Source organism: Aethalodelphis obliquidens, unplaced genomic scaffold, assembly GCF_003676395.1.
Source record: "Aethalodelphis obliquidens isolate GAN/ISIS:26980383/991018 unplaced genomic scaffold, ASM367639v1 scaffold28, whole genome shotgun sequence".
Classification (NCBI taxonomy): domain Eukaryota; kingdom Metazoa; phylum Chordata; class Mammalia; order Artiodactyla; family Delphinidae; genus Aethalodelphis; species Aethalodelphis obliquidens.
Window position 1 is genome coordinate 6,494,740 of NW_020837972.1, and position 14,357 is coordinate 6,509,096.

The window sequence follows — 14,357 nt, forward strand, 5'->3', positions numbered from 1 at the left end:
GCCACAACAGTGAGAGGCCCGTCTATTGCAAAAAAAAAAAAAAAAAAAAAAAAAAACATGGCCAGGAAAGTCTCTATTCAGACCCAAAGTGACCCTCCTTTTTGTAAATAGTAAAGACCTCTTTGCAATGTGGTTTCCTCTTGATTCCATCCCAAAATTCAGAATAGAAGGAACATGGGGAAAGTCTGCAATCCACATGGCGCTGTAGGACATTTGCCTTGATGTCTTCATTCTTCTTCACTTAACATTCCTGCTCCTTCCCCAGTGGTGATCTACAACCACATTTACAATGAATGCTCGGCCGCTTGCTGAGTTTATAAAAGTTTATCTTTTCTCAATGAATTGTTTTGGAACTTTGGTGAAAAATCAATTGACCATAAATGTATGGGTTTATTTTTAGACTCTCCTTTCTATTCTATTCATCTGTATATCTACCCTTATGCCAGGACCACACTGTCTTTTTAAATTTTTAATACATCTTTATTAGAGTATAATTACTTTACAATGTTGTGTTAGTTTCTGCTGTACAAGGACCACACTGTCTTGGTTACTTGTAGCTTTGTAGTTAAGTTTTAAAATCAGGAAGTGTGAGTCCTACTTTACTCTTCTTTTTCAAGATATTTTTGGGCTACTCTGGGTCCTTTTAGTTCCATATGCATTTTACGATCAGCTTGCCGATTTCTGCCCCAAAAAGCCAGCTGGGAATTCGACAGGGATTGTGTTGAATTTATAAGGTTAATTTTGGGAGTACTGATTGACACCTTAACAATTTTAAGTCTTCTGATCCATGGTCATGGAATGTCTCTCCATGTATTCAGATCTCTGATTTCTTTCAGTAATGTTTTGTAGTTTGCAAAAGTCTTGCACTCCTTTTGTTAAATTCATTCCTAAGCGTTTTATCCTTTTTGATGCTATTGCGGGTGGAACTGTGTTCTTACTGATGAATCTGGGAAGCGCTCTGTTCTCTGGCATGGTGGGGGTAGGGGTACTTGAAGTGGTTCATCATCAAAATACTCTTGATTAATTTAGAAGGATTACACGTGATGTATCCAGATGTTCCAATGTCAAGGAATCAGAATATAGTAAAGTACCAACCGTGACTAAATCCGGCTGTAACCACCGAATCTTTGAAGAGCTGGAAGGTGCTTCAGAATGTTCTAGAGCTTTGGGATTGGCATCCTGTGTGCCTCCCACAATACTCTGCATCCCTCCATTAGCGCCCATATCAATCTGTGTCCCACCCATCTACGTTCCCCCCACTACGCTGTGAGTGCATGAAGACAAGGACCACGTCTCAATTCTTTTTCGCAACCTCTGTGTCAAATACCATGCCGATACGTGGTGGATACTCCATGTATACTGACCACATGCCATGCCATGACCCAAAATACAGTTATAATGAACAGACTCCAAAGTCTACCTATGTGCTGCTGTGGGTTCTAGGCATACCATTAATTGTCTGTGCCACCAGTAGTCGTCACGGCCAAAGCTGCCATGTTCGTGCCTCCTGATCCCACCTCTCCCTGACCCAACTGATTGGACCAGGATTGGAACCAACACTGAACTGGGCCAATCAGCTTTCTCTCCTGAGACTTTAGAAGTGGGACACTGAACAGCTGAGTCAGATGTGTTTGCAGAGCCGAGCCCCGGTGAGCCCCGAGCTATATGCATAGTCAGTCAGGCATATGCAGCAGCCATGAGGGGTCAGGAGCAAGCCAGCCTGCAGAGAGGGACAGAAACCAGGGCCACGGACCCAGAGAGAGGGCTGCCTCAGGCCCTGGTGGCTCTCCAGGTCCCCGTTCCCTTTATTTCAGCGATCTTTCTAACCTTTCAGAGGCTGCAAACTGGTCGCCCGTCAACCCAATCTGGCCTACAGATGAACTTTATTGGAGTCACACATTCAAAAATTTAAACAATCCAACATAATAAAATTAAAAAAAAATTGATCTAACATACTAAAATTTGGAGATTTCATATAAGAATCCAGATTCTTGTCTTGAAAATCAGGCGATTTTATGGTACAACAAAATCAACTGGAGCTGAGTCGTAGCCGCCCTCTATGTCCCATACTCTGCCACAACCTTCCCCTCTTCCTGTTGTTCCTTACCCTTCCGGTTCCTGCATTTATAGTCCCCAGGAAATTAACTACTGTTCCCGGCCTTATATTAAAGCTGTACCGCTTGATTTGAATTAATCTGAGTACAATTTCTATTCCTCGCAACTAAAACAGCCTTGATGAGAACTCTGTCAAGGTTTCTCTCCACTATCTCCCATCCCACCACTATTGTCTTCCTTCTACCAGAATCTCAATTTTGTGTTCAAGAGGCTGTGGGTATCTCTTGATCCTGTGGGAGATCGTAGGCCGTTCCTTCCCCAGCCCTAGGGGAGGGCTCATGCTGGGATGGGCATGCAACCCAGGTTTGACCAGTGCAAAGCAATGGTAAATCTGCTGCGGGATTTCCCTTTCCAACCGAAAACAACAGACCCTTTAAAAAGAAAACCTTCTGTGACTGCTCCTTCCCCATTCTAACATCTTGGAAAAAAACTTGATGCCTGGCACTTTGACAGCTATTTTGTGACCATGAGGTTTCACACATAGGGTCAACGGGCAACATGCAGAGGACAGCAGAGAGGAAAGGCAAAAAGAAGCTGGGTCCTTGATGACATTGTTGAGCTGCTGAACCTTCCCTGGAACTCTCTGACTCTGGGCTTGTTGTCAAGTGAACACTTAATATTCTAATGGGTTAAACTACTATTGGTAGGTTTTACTGTTGCTTGCAGCTCAAGGTTATCCCAGTCCTTTGATGCTTACTATAGTAACCAAGGGATGATCTTATCCTTCAAGCTCTCTGTTGCTTAACATTATTTAAAAATAATGCACATCCATATTCATTTCAAAGCCCATCTCTAAGATCCTCTTTTATCTCACTGCCAGCACATCCCATTTATGTATTCCTGAGCATACTTGAAGGGAAAGAAAGAAACCATATAACCCTAGCTACACTGAACATCTTTTGCCATTTTCTAAAATCCTTCCTAACACTGAGAGAAACAGATGACATTTCCAGTACTGAAAAGGGGAGCTTCTGGACAGTTCAAAATTAGATACAAAGGTCTTCAGCTAAAGGTCTCACGCATTTCAGAGGTTTGGGCAACTTCTGTGGCAGCTCTTGTATCATTCAATAATATCGATTTTATACAAGGGCAGGCAATTTAGAAGGCCAAGAGTTTTCACCTTTCATTTTCTCAACAAGAGAAAACCCACAACTACAAGCCTCTTTACTCCAGCCCCTGGAAAACATCTCTGCGCACCAAGCCCTCCTTCCCCACGGCAGCCCCCAGATCCTCCAGGTTATTTGAGGGTGAAGCAAGTGGACTTGCTCATCCGGCAGTGTCTGGCCAGCTGGAAGGCAAAAAAGACAAACATAGGCTCTTAGTTGCCCAGGAGAGCTCAGCAGACCAGAAATAATTAAAGCTTTAGCCACTCATGGTCCAGGGAGATGTGGGTGTCAGAGAAAGGAAGCTCTGCCACGCTGCCCCCTCTGACTGCCTGGGCTTAGAGGGCTGCAGTACATATATTCAGGGATGTGGGATGATTTGCAGTCGATCTAGGACCTGGGCCTGAAGAAGTCACCCACTGCGACCTCCACACCATTAGAAGCAAGTGTTGCTTCCAACAGACTCAAAGTTGGCCGCCAACTGGGCACCTTTTCCCCCTTGCTGGAAAGACTGTCATATTAAAGCAAATGAAAGCACTGAGCTTACCCTACATGGATAAAGTTGGCAACACCGTTAAGCTGAACCATCACTAGGACGTCGTGACAAACGAACAAACTTCAACCCTTGCAACGTCCATCACCAACATGTTTTAATAAAGGTGAACGTACACATTTGGCTTCCTCGGAATGTTCACTTCAAGAAGGTATCTCCAAGCAGACGGTCAGTCTTCTCTGGCCTTTGATGGGATCTGGCATCTTCGTCTCTCCTTCCCTAAGTTCCCGCCTTCATGGCGGGGAAAAGGCTCGTGGAAACCAAATCCTGGAGGTGGATGTTGTCTGCTGAGACACAGCATCAGCCCTTCCTCTGGAGGCCAACCCCCAAATCCAGTTGACCACCCTTCTCTTTCTTTGAAAATGTACATGTTTCACACATCTGGGCCCGCCTGTTCCTCCCTACCCATGGTATCCATGCCGTGGGGTCCATTGCTGGAACCCCAGAAGCTGCCTCTATGGAAAGACCAAGCCACCCCTTGACAGCAGGGATGGCAGAGAATCCAGGGAGGAAGGATTCCTGGTCCCCTGGCCCGCATGGGAGCAGGTGGCTGGGGGGAGCAACTCTCTGTTTCTCGGTCCGTTTGGCCACCCACCGCGCTCAAACTCCAAAGCACTGAAACCTGACTTAACTGTTTTCTTGCCCCAAGAGTCACCAATCAGCCTGACCAACGAGGGGGCCAGAAAAGAAGCCCCCTGGCGTGACTTTTGCTGCTTCCGAAGGGGAGGGCCCTGCTTTGGTCGTGGGCTTGGTTCTCACCTCCCTTTTGCCTCCATCCCCAATTCCTGGGGGTAAAAGCTTTCTGAGGCTGTCATCTAGTGCAAGCCCAGCTGTCCTCGTGGCCACATTTGGATCCCCCGGAGCCAGAGACAGCAACTCCAAGAGGGGGCCGGGTGGAGGCACACGGCTCAAGTTCAAATGCATGTCCATCGGCCAGAGTCTCCGCTACTCAGCCCTGGGAAGGCAAAGCGAGGGGCCCCTTCCCTGGGAGCATTTCTCAGACCCGAGAAAAAGCTGCTCAGGCCACACCCAGGTCACCTGCACTTTCAAAGAAGAAAGCCTGGGGCCGGGGGTGCAGGAGAAACCTAAGAACAGGTCCAGCGGGTGAGTGGCAGGTCTCACAGGGGTCCCGGCCTGGAGTGTATCTACAAAGATCTTTCGGTTGTTGTTCACCGAGGCTGTGACCGGCTGACTCTGGATGGTGTCCAGCTGGCTACCGGCGTCACCAGGCACTGCTGAGGTGGCAGTTTTCCCATGCAGATCCACAGGTTATTAACAACCCCCCCACACACATATACGGAGAACCCCCCAGAGCAGATGCCTCCCCAGCCCTGGGTGGATCTTGATAAATATGAGAAAACAGTCAAGACACAAAACCTCGTTGGTCCAGGTGGCACCCTTGGGTGAGTTCTTGACGTGGGCAGTGACGATAGGTGCCCCAGCCGGGCTCCAGCAGCTCCCCGCTCTCTACAGCCTCAAAAACCAGCTCAGCCCCCCATCAGTCACTACTCCTGAGAGCCCGAGTTCGACCTAGCGACACCTGTGCCGTGCGTCCCTCGGCCGACCATCTCCTGGCCCCACTCCCGATGGCTGGACTCCTGCAGTCCACGGCCTTTGGTCTCAATGGGCAAAAAGCAGGAGGCCAGGGCAGCCAGGAGGCAGCAGCCGCTGTAAACCGCCAGCGTCAGGTACACGGACGATTCCAGCATCACCTGGGGGGAGGGAGATGCACGCCAGTGAGAGCATCCCTTCTGAAGCACAGGCACCACCAACCACACAGATAATATCGAGAACGCCAGGCCCTCTGGTAAGCCCTCTTTATCACTGGACTCCCATGGAGTCCTCACGACAGTTTTATCAGGTATGTCCTCCACCCCCATTTTACAGAAGGAAAAACTGAGGCTCAAAGAGGATTAAGCGGCATACCCAAGTTCATACAAAGACTAAGGATGGGGCTGAGATTTGAACCCAGACCCCATCAGGCTCAAGAGTCTATTTAAATCTCTCCCAAAGCAGCATGTCTGCTGACTTCCTAGCTTTACGTCCCAGGGCACGTCACGCAGCAGAGCTAAACCTCATTTCCTCATCTGCCGAACGGGCAGAAGAGCAGTAGCCATCTCCCAATGAGAAGATGCCTCACTTGACACCATGCAGGCACATGGCAAGCTGTCAACCAGTGCTAGTTAATAGTGACGTACAATGGCCAAACACAACGGTACCGGGACGGAATGACTTGGCTAAAACACGTGTTGGAATTCTATTTACACAAAATACCCAGAAGAGGTAAAATTCATCCAGACAGAACGCAGACCAGTGGTTCCCAGGGGCTGGAGGAGGGGGAGCTGGGGAGTGACTGCTGAATGGATACGGAGGTTTATTTTGGGGAGAGGAAAATGTTTTGGAACTAGATAAGAGATGGTAGTTGCCCATCATTGTGAATGTGCTACATGCCACTGAATTGTTCACTTTATTTTTAAAATTGTATTTATTTATTTGGCCGCGCTGCGCAGCTTGCGGGATCTTAGTTCCCCGAGCAGCGTTTGAACCTGGGCCCCAGCATTGGAAGCGCGGAGTCCTAACCCCTGGACAGCCAAGGCATTCCCCAAATCATTCACCACCAGGGAATTCCCTGAATTAAAATGGCTAATTTTATGGGAGGTGACTTTTACCTCAATTTTTAAAAAGTGATAAAAACAGGAAAAAATGAACTGGATATTAAAAAAGCAAAACGATTCCCAAACAAGCTCCCCCCAAAAGGAAAGAAATGCTTCAAGACACAAAGAGCTGCAAAATTCTGCAACGACACCAAATCAGCCAACTCAGAAACCAGGGCCTGGGGCATTTGTTTCCCCCTAAGGCGTGGTGGCCCGTTTATTCTCATCCAAACTGTCTTCGGCCAAATCATCGGAAAGACCTGAGTTTGATTCCCAGCTCCTCTACTTCACAGCTGTGCGACCTTGGACAAGTCCCTTGACCCTTCTGAGCCTCAGTTTTCTCATCTGCAAGCAATACTTCTTCGTAGGATGGGCTGCTAGGATGAGATCAGGTAATGCACACCAAGGGCAGGGCAGAGGCTCAGGGTACAGTGACAGCCTGCCACGCAATGGCTTTTGTCACGCCCACCCCCTCTGTATTTGGGGTGACACCTACCTGAGCAATGAACGGGGTGATGAGCGCACCCACCCTTGCCATGCCGCTGCAGGTGCCCAGGCCCAGAGCTCGGGTCGCCGTGGGGTAGACCTGAAACACAGCCGCCAAAGTGGCCGCACTGAGAAAATGCAGGCCCCTCCCTCCTCTCTGGCTCGGGAATGATGGGAATCCCAACCGCCGCCCCACACCCTGCCCCCGGGGGCAGGTGGGCCTGAATTAGGGTCAATCCCTCAGGGGTTGGTGATACCAAGAAGGGGTGGGAGGGCAGGGTGGGGAGTCCCACCCCGAAGGGGACAGGAAACTCAACCAGATGAGGAGGGCAAGACGCCAAGCTGGGAGTGGGAACCTAGGAAGGGGGTCCTCCCTGCCCTGGGTGGTTATATCCAAATGAATAAATGAATAAATACTAAATTCCTATTTTTTCTTTCTTTCTATCATGGAAATTTCAAGCACAGACTAAAGTAGAATGGTGTCATCAGTCGTCTAGGACCAAGACTAGAGGACCTGTGTTAGTTTCAATCATACTCTCTCACCTCCTTCCCCTCCTAAATTACACTAAACCAAATCCTAGCGGTGGTATAATGTCATCCACTAGATATTTCTGTATATGCTGCTTTGAAGAATTTTTCCTCTTAGAAAAAGACTGCAGACATTTCCCATGTCCATATCTGGTCTTCGCCAGTAGCATAATTTTTATTGGCTGCACAGGATTCTCTCATTAGGATCAATCCTCATTTATTGAACCAATTCTTCATTGTTAGGAATAGCCAGCTGGATTACTTTAAGCCAGGAGTCAGCAAACTTTGTCTTAAAGGGCCACAGAGTAAATAATTTGGGCTCTGTGGACCATCTGGTCTCCGGCAAGTACTCAGCTCTGCCCCTGTAACACAAAAGCAGTTGTAGACAACGACAGCAGCACGTGAAGGGCTGGGGCGTGTTCCAGTAAAGCTTTAGTAATGAACACTGACATTTAAATTTCACATCATTTTCATATGTCAGGAAATATCCTTTTGATTTTGCTTTCAACCGTTTCAAAACATAAAAACCATTCTTAGCTTTTGGGCTATCCAAACACAGGCAGCAGGTTGGATATGGCCCGCGGGTCGTAGTTTGCTGAGCCCTGGTATTTGCCCTTGTAGACCTTGGGCCTCCCAGTCCCTGCAGGGCAGGCAGCCTTCTCCTGGTACTCTTCTGGGAGGCTCCGGCAATCAATCCACAAGCCTTTGTTGAGGGTACACTAGGCCAGATGAGAGTCACAGAGTAGGAGACCCAGGCCCTGCCCATAGGGAGCCTTAGTCGGAGTCTCCCTGGGGGACAAGCAAGGTGGCATGACTAAAAATACCAAAGAGGCACACAGACACTGAGGGCAAAATGAAGTTGGGGGGGGGGGATCCTGGAGGGCTTCCCGGAGGAGGCAGCATTGGAGCTGGGCCTGGAAGGTGGGGTGAAGGGAGCAGGGCTCAGGATGATGACTCAAAGTGAGGGCTCTGGAGTGCTGTGCAGACCTGAGGGACAATCTAGATGGCTTCTTCCCCTGGCACGGCACCTGGTACCTACTATCCTCTCCCTCCCTTTGACCCCATCTAAAATAAGATGAGATAAAATAAATACAAAACAAGTAACCCATAATCCCCGAGTGTGGGAAAATGGACACTCTGAGACGCTGTTGCATGGAGCGTAAGTTCAGGCAACATTTTAGAGGTTGATTTTTTTTTTTTCAATCTTTCTCAATGTTTGTAATGTTTATTATAGGCTTTAATTCAGAAATTCCACATCTTATTTATTCTAAAGAAACCACACATGTGCACAAGGATAGGTAAAGCTATTTACCTCCACACTATAATAGTGAAAAGTTGGAAAATGATTCAAATATCCATTGGTAGGAGAATTGTTACAAAATTATGATTTGCCCATACTATACTATATAATATAGTATGTAATATATATGATATAGTATAATAAAGTATATTACGTAATATAAAGTATATATATTCTATAACAAAGTACAGTATATAATGTTGATATATAGCATATATATTATATAGTATAGTAAAGGAATGTACCTAATAATATAGTATATAGATTACCATATAGTACAGTACAGAACAGTATAGTACAGCAGCTATTAAAACGAACAAAGAAGGTCCATATGTCCTGTGTTCCTTGTCTTCCACCTTCCCCTCCAGAACCTCTCTCTACCCCTCCCCACCTCATTCTCTGCCCTGGGGGCTGGCCACTGTGGACCACCAAGGGCTCCTAGGCTCTCTGCCTTACGGTTGGGTTCTGCCAATGGGAAGCCACAGTGGGAGATGGGCGGGAGGTGGGAGAGAGAGCCCAGGGTATTTATTCTCCTGCTCCTTCCGGTCTAGGTTGCCTAAGGGCACATGTGTCCCTCAACTAAAGGTCACAGCTTTTCTCTGCACAGCTCCCTCCTGGGACCCTGTAACACCCCATCTCCTCACCCCACAGGCCTTGGGTGGTAGCTGTGTCCCCAGCCACCTCCACCTCATTGTGAGCTCTGGGCGCTGCTCCATCACTTTTTGGTTTCCCTAAGCCCTGTCCTACATCACTGTAATCCGTCCTTTATTAAACTCATCTCAGTTGCTCAGTTACCCAATTCGATACATGCACTAACATAAATTAGGAAAAAATCTGGAAGAATATACACTGAACCATTCAAGAAGGTGGTGTCTAGGAAGGCAGAATGTGAGGCCCTTTAGTTTGGGGGTTTTATACAGTTCTGTAACATTTGGAACTCGTACACTGACCATAAGTTTTTATAAGCAGAAAACAATGACTGAACGAAAGCCTGAAATAATGAAGGCCTTCACAGCCGCCACTCAGACTCAAGGACAAATTTCACTCAGAGGAGCCCAGGCTGGGTGTTTCCGGAGAAAACACCCGCCCCCTTCCCACCCTGGCTGCTCCCAGGCATCCCTCCTACCTCAGGTGTGTAAACATAGGCTGCTTGGAAGCCTCCAGAAATAAACGCTCTTGCAATGAAGAGTAACAGAGTGAGCATATTTCTAGGAAGAGAAAAAAAAAGCAGATGAGCAAGTATTTTTTCTGACAGTTTCTTTCAGCAAAGTTTTATCTGCCCAGGTAGAATTGACACCCTAGAAACTGGCAAAGCCCACCTCACCCAACACACCATCAGGCAGGCACGCAGACACACGCATCCCAGTGGTCTCTCGGAAGACCTGCTTTTATAAGTTCATCATTCTCCAAAGTTCCAGGCTGAGATGGTGGTGCCCAGGGTGGGGCACGGCTGGGGTGAAGTGACGTAAATAATGAAAAGTCTAGATAGGACCTAGTGGGGGCAGGAATTGAGCCAGGAACCAGCTGAATCAGGGAAAGGAAACTTCTCTTCAGTATTATGAGGATAATCGTGATCTCCAGCCCTCTGTTCCATCGTTCCCATAATGTCTTTGAATGTCAACATTTCCAGATCTAAGCGACATCTCCAGACCTTTCACAGATCTCTCATCTGTGGTTCGGTCTGGGGCCTCTTGGAGATCAACACAGGCCAGTTCCATATTTTGAGGCTCTTGATAGATGGAAAAAATGGAGAAATGCCAGAAGGGGATTATAAAACAAGACCTTGAAATATTGCCATGGAACAAATGAACACTTTTAACCCATATATGAATTAAACAGCTATATGCATGATCTTACTGGGAGATGATGTCAAAAGTCTACAGGTAACGGTGTCGGAGCAAAATTTGGACCAAAGTGCCCTCCTACCCCCACTCCCATCAGAGGCCCCAACTTTGAGTCCAATCTGTTGTCCAGTTATGAAGCAGCCAAGAGCCTCAGGCTTCGTGAGGGGCTGGGGGGATCCTTCAGGTACCCCAGGGGGTGTAACCCACAGTCTGCAGGCACAAAGGCCTGACCACGAGCTGAGAAGTAAGCCTGCTGGCCAGAGAGCTGAGTGCACGACCCACCTTCCAACACAAATAAACAGCAGGAGGCTGCAGAGGGAGAAGATGACGAAGCACAGGGCCATGGTCTTCTTGCGGCCCAGGCGGTCGATGATCCAGAGGGTCACAAGAACGCCTGCAAGGGAGCAGGGGAGCCATGGGAGGCAGCATCTGACACGAGCCCCAATAACCCCACCTCCTGGTGCCGCACGCTGTGTAATCCCCCCCTCTTGCGAGTGGGCTGGACCTCATGACTCGCTTCTAATGACTAGAATATGGCAGAAGTGATGGAATGTCACTTCTTTTTCTGAGTCAAAAAATTTTATATCGGGAATTCCCTGGCAGTCCAGTTAGAATTCTGTGCTTTCACTGCTGAGGGTCCGGGTTCGATGATCCCTGGTTGGCGAACAAAGATCCCATAAGCCACATGGCATGGCCAAAAAAAAAAAAGTTTTTATATCAATGTTTATGACAAAAAGACTTACAACAGTGTAAAAGCAATCACTTAAAATTATACTTTCCATAAATGTCATGAATGTAACTAGATGCTGACAAACTGCTTAAAATGCCTTGAGGGACTTCCCTGGTGGTGCAGTGGTTAAGAATCCGCCCACCAATGCAGGCGACACGGGTTCGAGCCCTGCTCCGGGAAGATCCCACATGCCGCGGAGCAACTAAGCCGGCACGCCACAACTACTGAGCCTGTGCTCTAGAGCCTGCTGGCCACAACTATTGAGCCCGTGCGTTGCAACTACTGAAGCCCACGCACCTAGAGCCCATGCTCCACAACAAGAGAAGCCACCACAACGAGAAGCACGCACACCGTAACAAAGAGTAGCCCCCGCTCGCCACAACTAGAGAAAGCCCGTGTGCAGCAACAAAGACCCAACACAGCCAAAAATTAAATAAATAAATTTATTAAAAAAAGAAAAAATGTATTGAGTTATATGTCTACTGCAAGGTATATCCGTGAATCTTAGTCAGTGATTAGGATTACAGCTTTTTAAAATCAATTTATGCCAGTCTTAAAGACATATATCCATATGTCACTAGGGAGGTCACTTCTGAGATAAGCTTATGCAAGACTGACGTCTGTCTTGCTGGCATTTGCCCTCTCCCTGGCTCTTCTCATGAACTTGCCTTGATGGAGAAGGCCACCTGGCAAGAAACTGAAGGTGGTCTCTGGCCAACAGGCAGCGGGGAACAACCGGGGGAGTGAGCATGAAGCAGACCCTGCCTCAGCTGAGCTTTCAGATGAGACCACAGACCCTGGGCCAACACCTCCATTGCAGCCTTGTGAAATACACTGAAGCAGAGGACCCAGGGAAGCCCAGGTTCCTGACTCACAGAAACTGTAATAAATATGTGTTGTGTTAAGCCACTAAATTTTGGAATAATTTGTTACACAGCAATGGATAACTAATACAGGCACCAAGGGGAGCCTGAATAGCGGCATTCACTGAAACCAGGCAGCAGACACCTGGGCTGGGCGTCAGAAACACGTAGGTTCTAAGGCCTCATCTTGCCTCTAGCTTGTCATGTGGTCTTAGGTTAGTCCCTTGCCTTCTCTGAACCTCAATCTTCCTTTTTTTTTTTTTGGCCATGCCCGGCAGCATGTGGGATCTTAGTTCCCCAACCAGGAATCAAACCCATGCCCCCTACAGTGGAAGCATGGAGTCGTAACCACTGGACCACCAGGGAATTCCCTGAACATCAATTTCTTCATTGGAGAAGTAGGATTAAATAAAAATAACATTCTCTACCTCAGTAGAGGTGGTATAGCATATTGCTTGATAATAATAATAATATAATAATAAAATCTGGGCCAAGCATTTTTACATCTATTATCTTGTTCAATCATCAAAACAAACCTCTAAACTATAATGGAAGAGAATAAAGAAAAGAATATAGACATACACACATATATATATGAATAACCAAATCACTTTGCTGTATATTTGAAACTAACACAATATTGTAAATCAATTAGACTTCAGTTAAAAAAAAAAAACCTCTACAAAGCATGCTAATAGCCCATTTCCCACTTTTATTCAATCAATACATTAAGTACCTACTGTGTGTCAGGAGCTGCTCTAGGAGCTTGGGATGTGTCAGTGAACAAAACAACAAAACAATACATGTAATAATAGGGAGGAAGAATCTGAGTTTCAGAAAGATAAAATCATAGAAATGGTGAACGCCTGAAGTCCCGAAAATGGCAGCTGGCAATGCTGGGTTTAACTCCAGAGGCTTTAATGTTACCTGCTAAGCTATGTGGGAAAGATAGACAATGTAGTATAGGAGTGGACTCTGGGCTCTGGGGGTGGGAACACAGGTCTTAGCTCTGCCAGCTGTAGGACACAGTGTCTTAGTTGGGTTTTCCCAGAAGCAGGCCCCAGGACAAGGGTCCGAGTGCAAGGTGTTTACCTGGGAGGTCATCCAAGGAAGCACCAGTAGGAGAGTGGAGAAGTGAAACGGGGAAGGGACGCAACTAATAAGGGTGCACATCAAGCAAGTTACCACCATGGGAAATTGCTACTGGATTCCACTGGAGGGCCCTGGGAGTCAGTGTGGAACGCGCACCTTAGAATTCTACCTGATAGGTGAGGAAATTGGGGTATTTATACACTGGTTGAAGGCTGTTCCCAGGTGTTAACTCCCTGGCACCTGTAGCCACCTTTCTTGCTTCTAGTCACTGAGGCTTTCAATTCCTCCTGAGATAGCCCTCAGGCAGAGATGCAGAAATTGGCAGCTACAATTGGCAGGAACCATTTTTGCTACACCTCTCCAATCCTCAGTTTCTTCAGATGTAAAATGGGAATGATACTACTTCACAAGATGAAATGAGATCATATCTGTAAAATATTTAGCACAGTGCCTGATACATATACAGTAAGCAATCAGTAAATACCAGATATTATTATTGTTGTAATAATACTATTTCTTAAAGGAAAAAGATCACCTTTGCTTTATGTACAGGTTTGGATTTTTAATACCCCACCGATCCTTTCCAGTGTGACTGGTGTTGGGGAACAATTCTCCACGGGTCTCTTGTATTTCTGCACAGCTTGTGAGCGGAGGCCCTAGCTGCCCTTTGGTTCCAGGCTAGCATTTCAAGGTTGTTTGTAGAGCCAACAGCCTTGGAAGACAGAGATACTGCCTCCTTCTAGAGCAAGGGGAAGGTCTGTTTACTGCCCAATGTAGTAAAGATGATGTCTCTCTCCAAGGCAAAGGCTGAGCAGGTTTCCGGCAGCCCATTATAAAAGATTTGGGTTCCCGAAGTGTGAGATGCCCGAGCTGTGTTGCAAATCCACTGCACGTGTAAGATTCACCTGGACCCGTCCTCATCATCCCCAGGGGACTTGAGGGCAAGAGGAGCCAGCGCTAACATACTACTCAGGCTGCCTGCTGTGCCGTGAGTAATGGTCTTTTGTCTCTGACCCAGGGGTCTTGTGTCTTCTGCCGGGGTGTGTGTGTGTGTGTGTGTGTGTGTGTGTGTGTGTGTGTGTGTGTGTG

At 47.3% G+C, this 14,357-nt stretch overlaps 1 protein-coding gene across 4 annotated transcripts in view; it reads right to left on the reverse strand.

The window, feature by feature from the left end:
• The window catches only part of SVOP (SV2 related protein), an 88,792-nt gene that overhangs the window by 1,800 nt on the left and 72,635 nt on the right, over positions 1–14,357 (reverse strand). Inside the window, exons 13-16 of one of the 4 annotated variants that reach the window (XR_003436670.1) lie at positions 10,866–10,977; positions 9,866–9,947; positions 6,922–7,011; positions 3,888–5,483 (exon numbers count right to left, since the gene is read on the reverse strand). Coding sequence is in view for 3 of the 4 variants with exons in the window: in XM_027124475.1 (XP_026980276.1) it covers positions 5,277–5,483; positions 6,922–7,011; positions 9,866–9,947; positions 10,866–10,977 (491 nt within the window). In the remaining variant the exon portion in view is untranslated. Of the gene's footprint in view, positions 1–2,411; positions 5,484–6,671; positions 6,803–6,921; positions 7,012–9,865; positions 9,948–10,865; positions 10,978–14,357 lie in introns of those variants that run through there. The other 3 variants (XM_027124475.1, XM_027124476.1, XM_027124477.1) reach the window with 3 other exon arrangements.